At 56.9% G+C, this 8,592-nt stretch overlaps 2 protein-coding genes across 2 annotated transcripts; both read left to right on the plus strand.

The window, feature by feature from the left end:
• Positions 1–2,197: 2,197 nt before the first annotated feature.
• Positions 2,198–4,454, plus strand: LOC127749582 (uncharacterized). The gene is made up of 2 exons (XM_052268354.1): positions 2,198–2,688; positions 2,797–4,454. The coding sequence occupies exon 2, from the start codon at positions 2,821–2,823 to the stop codon at positions 4,294–4,296; it is 1,476 nt and encodes a 491-aa protein (XP_052124314.1). The 5' UTR covers positions 2,198–2,688; positions 2,797–2,820; the 3' UTR covers positions 4,297–4,454.
• Positions 4,455–5,139: 685 nt separating this feature from the next.
• Positions 5,140–6,997, plus strand: LOC113207486 (uncharacterized). The gene is made up of 2 exons (XM_026424072.2): positions 5,140–5,316; positions 5,410–6,997. The coding sequence occupies exon 2, from the start codon at positions 5,452–5,454 to the stop codon at positions 6,859–6,861; it is 1,410 nt and encodes a 469-aa protein (XP_026279857.1). The 5' UTR covers positions 5,140–5,316; positions 5,410–5,451; the 3' UTR covers positions 6,862–6,997.
• Positions 6,998–8,592: the final 1,595 nt, after the last annotated feature.

The following is an 8,592-nucleotide window of genomic DNA, read 5'->3' on the forward strand; positions in this document are numbered from 1 at the left end:
AAAGGGGTATGGGGGTGCTCTCCAATTAAACTGGATGGAGGCAGTGACCTGGGGCGGTTCGACCCTTCGGCCGAGCAAGCGGAGCGTGCCGGGACGGCGGAGGCGACTCGTGAAACCGAACGGAAAGGGGAAGCAATTCGTTTGAAGGCATAAAACGGTCCGGTTCATTCGCAACCGGGTCAGGGCCGCGCGGCGCCGCCGCCGCCGCTGCTTGTTTGACAAAATAAATAAAAGATAAAATGCGGCGGACTGCGCGAAAGTCACGTCTGGAATGTGAAATCAGCGGGCGTGATTTGATTACGGGAGAGAGGGGAGAGTCACAGGGGAGACGGATCGGTAGGGAGAGCCAGACTGTCAACAACCTTTGATGCGCTAGCCCGACCGGGGCGAAATGTTTGCCATAAACACCGCCAAGTCGAACGTCAATATTGAGACTCGTTACTGCATTACGCATAATGAGTTTCTCCATCTCTGTTCGACTCCCCCGCCCCTCCTTTCCCCCGGGACAGCGTCCGGCCCCAGCCCAGGGGAGGCTCATAGCTCGGCTGCACCTGCCTCGAGAGCAGAACGGAATCGACATCTCGCAGCGATAACTTATTTAACGCACAATCCTTCGATGGCGGCAAGGAGGCGAGCGGCGGAGCTTCTCGAACCTGCTGCTGCTGCTGCAGAGGTTCATCGCTCTTGTCAAGGACCTAATTAAAATGGCCACGTGCGCGACGTGACGGGATGGAATAATTAACGAAATTGACATTTAATCACGTTTTTGGGGCGGCGGCGGCAGAAGAGAGGACCGGCACAGCCGCGCAACTCCAGTCAAACGGGCCGCCGAGCCACCACGCGCCAAGTTTACCCGGCGATGCTCAAGTTACACGTTCTGCGTGCGAATTTCTGACTTGTCGGAGGGAGGGTTTGTGTATGTTTGCGTTTCGACGGTCTGTGACTGTGTGTGTGTGTGTGTGTGCGTGTGTGCGCGCGCGCGCGCGCGCGTGTGTTTGGGAGGAGCGTCGGCGTCGGGGGGGAGAGGAGGGTGCGGGTGCGTGCAGCAGGCTTCACGTTGAACGCACACCACCGTTGCTGCGGACACCCCAGTCAGCGGTATAAACGCAGACGAGGTACATGTTCCTCGCGCGCGCGCGAGAGAGATGCCAAGTTGCTCGCAGAAGTTTGGGCGTCCTCTGCGAGCGTCTGCCGTGTGCGCGGACGTGCGTTACCACCGTCATCGTGTTCCAGTCGTCGAGGGTCAGAAGCACGCACCGGTGTTGCTACTGTAGTGACTCTAGTGAAGGCCCGGGGGTCCGGCCCCGGCCCGCCCGCACCCGACAGACTGCTGGCGAACTTCCGGTTTATCGCCTCTACCCGTCCTTCGCACTTCCTCAGCTTCCCCCGAGCAATAGACGGTTCCTTCCGTCATTTACTTCTGCTGGAACGCTCACCTCGCCTCTCTCCGAGCCTCTCTCCCCTGCTCCGGCGCGCGGAAGTGTGGCTCGCGCTGAGAGCACTTCCGGTCGGCCCCGGCCTGGGCACGAGCGCCCCAGCTGCCGCTTCCGGTGGGCCGGACTCGTTCATTAGCGGAGTGGCGCGGCGCGGCTTTTTAATGACTTGGCGACAAACAGCGGGGCGAAGGGCTTAACTAACTAACGAGGCCGTGGGAGCGACACCAGCGCCAACACTCACTCCTCTCGCAATTACCAAACTCGACATTTTATTAATTAAATTTCACATCGGCCAGCTGCGCGTGCCTCCACAACTAGCGAGCGAGAACATTGACACCAGATCGTAGGCAGCTGTCACTGTCGCAAGCTTTCAGGGGCCCACGCACCGGCCCTGTGTGAGAGCTCTGTCGCAAAATCGTAGACACATCATAGACTGACCGAGTCCGACCGGAGAGAAGCTCCCTCGCTCTCGCCGTCTGCGCCCCTTCCATCTCATCCTGCAGGTCGGTGTTGTGTTGACTGTGCCCCGGTGCGGCTCGACATATTGTAATATGTGGTTTTAAAGAGCTCACATGCCATATCGCTTGTCCCTAATTGCAAAGAACGCACGGCGCGGCGCTCCGGCGCTGGCGAAACCACGCAAAGTTCTTAGGCGCTGGCGAAACCACGATTTCGAAAATTTTGAGATAACTTTACATTCTGGAATAGGGAAACGGTCTCTTCTCAAAAATCATCCCAAAATTCGAGTTGCGAGGTTTCGCCAGTTCCCGCGGTTTTGCCAGCGCCGGAGCGCCTTTGCGTGTTGCAATAGGGACAAGCGATATACCGTACTCTTCCTCCAGGTACAACCCCGGTGAGAATTTTTTTCGACGACATCGTTTTGACATCGTTTTTCACGTTGTTACAATATGAAAGGGGGCCTGAAATCGACGGCTGTTCGACAGGAGATGTCGTTGTCGTTTCGACATGGCCTAAACAGCGACGAGGCGCGTTTTCGGGTTTTCCATGTTTCGCAGTTGGCGATCACCGTCACTTCTCCCCCTCCCCCTTGCATTGGCCGCGGGCGCGTCGGGGTTGCCCCAGCCAGAGAGGCACGGGGCTCGGCCCAGTCCCAGTAGGTCCGAGTAGGCCTGAGCCGCTCAGGCTTAAGCTCAGTAGTGCCTTCGCAGTCGTAGTTGGCAGTGTGCAGTGTGCCGTGCGACCGTGGTCCTAGTCTGTTCCAGGTCACGCAGCTCATCAATCCACCGCAACGGTAAGCCAGTCCACATCGACAGTGCATACAGGTAGAAGCTGTGTTCCGTGTGTTTATGAAGTGCAGGTTCTAACGTCTGGTCGCGCCCCATTTCTATGTACCACGCAGGTTACGTCCTCTATCGTGGCCACGATGGCAGCAACGTCTTTTGTGACCCTGGAGCAGCTGCCGGACGACGTGGTTGCGATGGCAGCAACGTCTTTGGTGACCCTGGAGGAGCTGCCGGATGACGTGCTCGTGATGGCGCTGAAGTACGTGGACGTGGAGGACATCCTCGCCTGCCGCCTCGTGAGCAAGAGGTTCTGCGGCCTGGCCCTGCACCGGGACGTCTGGCGCCACCGAAAACTCGCCGACTGCAACCCCCGCGCGGGCGCGGTGCTTCGCCTGGCCCCGTGCCTCTACATGCTGAAAGTCACGGGCCGGATCCCGACCCTGGCTGCGACCACCACCGGGTGCGCCGTAGCAAAGTTGATGCTGATGCCTTCGGAACTTTCGGTTGCCGCTAACGCAGCGGAGTACTCCTTGGTCGTGCGCAACCAGGAGTCCCTCGGGCGTCTGAGAGAACTTGTGCTGTATCCCTCTGAGATGAATGAAGCCGACGTCCTGTACAGGACTGTTGCGTCGTGTTCCGGCCTGGCGTCGCTGTCGCTCTCGGCCTATTTTATGCAACCGCAGATCACCCAACCAATCGTAAGTGGGCCGCCTCGCTCGTCCCTCACTTATTTCACCTGCTCGGTCGATGAAAACTCGGCATCTTTTGTGAACACCATACTGGCCGGGCACTCTGCTACCCTGGAGGCGGTTGAGATTCCGCAGTCCGACTTGCAGGAGAGCACGACGGCAGAACTGTTAGCCGCCATGCCGCGACTCCGCAAACTGCTGTGCGACAGTGTGTTGTGCGGCTTAGAGGCGGTGGCGGAGTGCAAAGCGCTCAGAGACGTGCACATTTTTGTAGACATGTCCCTGGGTGACTACGACAGGGCTATACAGTTCCTCCGCCGTGCCGACCAACTACGGCGTGTCTACCTGGAGACGGAGACGGAGACGGAGACCGACAAGTGGAGCACGGTCGAGAGCACGGTGCTGACCGATGCCATCGAGGCCTTGGCATCGTCCGGGCGGTCCCGCGTGGAGCAGCTATTCCTGGAGGCACGCGGGGTCATACTGCCACTGCTACGCTCGCTGCCCTCGCTGCCTGCCCTGCGTTTCCTGAACTTGGCTCTTGATTTCGACGTCGAGCTCCTCAAGAGCATCACCCCCGTCACAGCCCCGGCGCTGCGGCTGCTGGAGATTGTGGCCGAGAGAGGTAAATGCCCCCACGCCTGGATACACGGGGCTGCAGTCAAGGCCACGCTGACGGGGAACCCCCTGCTGCACATCCAGCTATGGAGCAGAACTGGGCGCGGGTCCAATCCCCAAGACTGCGAGACGTGTGCGGCGGCCTGCCATCAAGGGGTAAACTGGCACGGTGTGTGGAAGATAGGCCTCTACTCGCATGACCCTGGCACTTGCCCTTCGCCAGAGGCTCATGCTGATGTCACCGACTGGGAGTTGTGCTACAAGAAGCGCAGCACTAAAAATGCCGCTTGTACGTGGATCCGTGTGTGATGTTTTGATGTATTTCTACTTGGTCGTGGATGTATCCCTTTTATTGGTTCTCTGCCAGGCCTGTTGAAAAAAGTTGAATGTCTTTAGTTTCGCAACATGCGTAAGGTTTCTGTAAATTAATGATTCATGAGTAATAAATCATATGGGTTCTGATGCAATGGAAGCTCCCTCGTGCCCTTCCCCCTCACGCTGCCCGCGCCGCCGCTCACAGCACCACTTTTACAGCTGCGCGTGCCTCTAACACGAGTGAGTGAGAACATTGACACTTAGAGGGATCCATAGGTAACATTTCACTCTCGTCGCAAGTTTAGAGGGGGCCCATGCACCGGCAATATAAGAGCTCTGCAAGATTGCGAACACACCATCCCTACACTGTGAAAAATACCGTCGTAAATTTACAAAAAAAATGTAAACTCGAATTATAATTTCAGTTGTAAATTTACGAGAGCTGATTTTTCACTCGCCAATGGCTTTTAAGTTGATACGTAACTGCGTGTATTTTTACGATTTCATATTGTAATTTTACAACTTGCGTCAAGGAAAATTTTCCTGTAAATCTACCTACTATTATTCACAGTGTATATTCGACCGACCGAGCCAATCGAACCAACCCAACGGTTTTTCCTGATAGGCTTACCGTAGGTCGCGTCGCCCCACGGGATTGTCTCTGCTGGCTTTTCCGCCTTCCGGCAGGGCGGCGGTTGGGGTGGGGATGGGATGTCCAGAGAAGAGAGGCAGAGGGCTCGGCCGTATGCCGCTGCCCAGGGCACCCAGGGTTGCCAGACCGCACTCGGGCGCATTTCTCGCTCGGCTCGGGCGACTTGACTCGCTCAGCTCCTGGCCCTGGCAACCCTGCCGCAGCGGCAGTGCCGCTAGCGCTGCCGCTGCCGCACGCAGGCTCAGATTCAGTCTGTAGAACGCTCACAGCACAGGCGGTCGCAGTGTTCCGTCCCCCCGCTGCAGTCCTAGTCTGCTCCAGGTCACCCACGAGGCAGCTGATCAACCCATCTTACCACCAAGGTAAGTCACTCGACAGGGGCACACAGAAGCGGTTTTTCGTGCGTCTTATTGTTTTGCTCTAACGTCTGGTCCCGCCCTGTTTCTACCACGCAGTTTACGTTCTCTCGTGGATAGCGAGCAACGTGTTGAGTGACCATGGAGCAGCTGCCGGATGACGTGCTCGTGATGACGCTAAAGTACGTGGCTGTGAATGATGTCTTCACCTGCCGCCTGGTATGCAAGAGGCTCTGTAGCCTGGCTCTACACCGGGACGTCTGGCGCCACCGTGCGATCCAGGATGACGACCGCTGCGCGGGCGCGGTGCTGCGCCTGGCCCCGTGCCTCGACACGCTGAGAGTCACAGGAGACCGCTCCCGCCTGGCGGCGGCCACGACCAGGTGCGCCGTGGCAAGATTGGAACTGACGTGGAGCCATCCTCATTCCTTTAGAGACGCGGAGCGCGCCGAGTACGCCTTGATCGTGCGTAACCAGGAGTCTCTCGGGCGCCTGAGGATACTTGTGCTTAGGATACTGGACTTTGGGGAACAGTTCGGCCCATTTAAACAGACATCCGACATTCTTTATAGAACCGTTGCGTCGTGTTCTGGACTGAAGTCGCTCGTTGTCGTTTTCAGACCGACCAAGACCACCCATCCCATTGTGTATGGGCTGCCCAGCTCGTCGCTCACTTATTTCAGCTGCGCGGTCGACGATCACTCAGCATCCTTTGTTAACACCATACTGGCCGGGCACGCTGCTACCTTGGAGGGCGTTCGGATCGACACAGATTCCGACTTGAGACAGACCACGACGGCAAACCTGTTGGCCGCCATGCCCAGACTCCGTAGTCTGCAATGCGACGGTTTGTTTTGTGGGTTAGAGGTGGTGGCGGAGTGCAAAACGCTCAGAGAGGTGGACATTTATCTGCAAAGGAGGACCCCAACAGGTGATGGCAACGTGGTTGCAAAGTTTCTTCGCCGAGCCAGCCAACTGCGACGTGTTCGCCTGGATAACATTATGAAAACTGTCGCCGAGCAGTGGCCGGTGTTGGTCGAGGCCTTTGAGGCCTTGGCATCGTCCGGGAGGTCCCAACTGGAAAGGCTGGCGCTTTCGGGGTTCCAAGAGTTGCGGCCGCTGATCCGTGCGTTGCCCTCGCTGCCCACCCTCCGCCACCTGGGCGTGGGTCGTGATCCCGACGACGTGCTGCTGAAGAGCATCACCCCCTTCACGGCCCCGGCCCTGAAGCTGTTAGAAATTACGGTTGCGTGGGATAAGTGCCCCCACGACTGGATACACAGGGACGCGGTCAAGGCCGCGCTGACGGCGAACCCCCTGCTGCACATCAAGCTATCGTGCAACGCTGTTCACCGGTCCGTCCCCCCAAAATGCGAGACGTGTGAGGAGGCCTGCCATGCAGGAGTAAACTGGCACGATGTGAAAAAGATAGGCGTCTACACGCATGACCCTGGCACTTGCCCCTCACCAGAGGCTCACACTGATGCCCCCGACTGGGTAAGGACCTACGAGCGCCCCATTGTTCTCGCTTGTACGTGGATCCATATGTGATGCAGTTGCGCTTGATTGTGGATGTTGCCTATTTTTCGTTTTCTTCTGTCAGACCAATCAGAAAGGGCAATCTCTTTCGCTTTGCATTATACGTAAGGTTTCTTAAACGATAATTAAATTATCAGTAAGTGATAAATCATGGGTTCCGATGCAATGTAAGTTTACTCGTGCCCTTCCCCGACACGCCGCTCGCGCCCGCCGCCAACAGCACCACAGCCGCTTCGGAATTCTACCGACCGAGGTGAGGACTTCCCTGAACATATAGTAAAACAAAACCACTCAAGTATTTGGGAGCCTCCAGCGCCAAACGACATCTCTGGCGGCAAACACTGGAATATAAAGAGTTCATACTTTGAACACATTACTGTGATCAATTCGGTAGTAGCACGAATTCAAGTGTTCAACTCATAAAAGGGGACAGACACACACACACACTTTAAACTCAAACCATGGCAGTTTTACACCCGGGTGTAAAGATAAATTTCGGACTAAATAGTGCCTGTGAAAAACCAATAAACAACTCACTTGGAATTAGAGCCCTCTAGCAATGCCATTTGTGTTGGTACTACACCCTTAAAACCCTTTAAAGGTGCGAGAAGGGAGGAACGAGCAGCGGAGAGAGGCTTCGCCACTCGCCCTTTGTTCCCGGAAGTACGCTAACGCAGTGAGGGAGGTCGTGCGCCGTGCCGCGCCGCGCGCCCTCCCTGCGGGCCAACCTCTCCGGGCGCGGGGTAACGCGGGGGTAACTTTACAGCAGCACGTGCGGAGAACGCGAAAGGCTACAAGGTATTCGCCCCGCCCGCCTTACACTGCGCAGCAGGCCGCCACCACGCACCACGGGGCTGTTTCGAAATCACGTGCACTTTAGGGGAGGGGGTCTAAATGTTATGGCGTCACTTAGGTCCACAGAGCCCCCATGGTACAAGTATTGTGGGACTCCGTGGTCTCCAATGACTGTCCTCATCCATTTGAGACACGAAATATTTGGACCCCATGGCTCCCCCTAAAGTCCACGTGTTTTCTGAACAGTCGCCGTTGTGTTGTTTCCCACAGTGCGCGCGCGCGCGCTGCACTTTTTTTTCGCTGCCCGACGCCAATTTATCTGGCGTAACGTCCACCATGATTAAGTTTACTCCCCGACAATGTCTCCCCCCCTCCGGCGGCGGCGTGCCCGTGGTGGTGCTGGCGCTTGCAATGGCGGCTGTTTATTCGCCTCATGAAATTGCCCCGCCCCGCCCCGGCCCCGGGTCCAGACAGACGCACGGACAGACAGAATGGAACGCAGCAAACTCCTCTTGCTCGCCGCATCCCTTCACGTCATAAAGCCACTGCGAGGCTCCCCCCCCCCCCCAAACCTCCCCCCTCGCCACGGGTGTAAACACGACGCAGCGAAAGAAAAGAATGGAAGCCAACTATGGCGAAATTACTTTACATTTTATAGCCCCTCCCACTCCGTGCGTGGGCCCGGCCTGTCTTCGCGGGATGAGAGCATCCTTCCTTCCCTCCCTGTTGTAAAGACGTTTCATGTCCACCGTCCTCCCCCTCCACCCGTTCCCCCCGTCCATACCGAACGTATAAAGTATATATATATATACAACATTGTGCCGAGTAGCGGAGTGTGGCGCTGCAGAGCGCAATATACTCGCAAAGTGATACAATAACGGACAAGGTAATCGTGCGCACATTTCGCTCGCTCTCTCTCTCTCTCTCTCTCTCTCTCTCTCTCTCTCT

The sequence above is a fragment of the Frankliniella occidentalis genome, unplaced genomic scaffold (genome assembly GCF_000697945.3).
Source record: "Frankliniella occidentalis isolate FOCC.00 unplaced genomic scaffold, Focc_3.1 Scaffold67, whole genome shotgun sequence".
Classification (NCBI taxonomy): domain Eukaryota; kingdom Metazoa; phylum Arthropoda; class Insecta; order Thysanoptera; family Thripidae; genus Frankliniella; species Frankliniella occidentalis.

What these genes read in the sequence shown, in the direction of transcription:
- LOC127749582 (XM_052268354.1), top strand. Translation starts at nt 2,821, where the DNA reads ATGGCAGCAACGTCTTTTGTGACCCTGGAGCAGCTGCCGGACGACGTG.
- LOC113207486 (XM_026424072.2), top strand. Translation starts at nt 5,452, where the DNA reads ATGGAGCAGCTGCCGGATGACGTGCTCGTGATGACGCTAAAGTACGTG.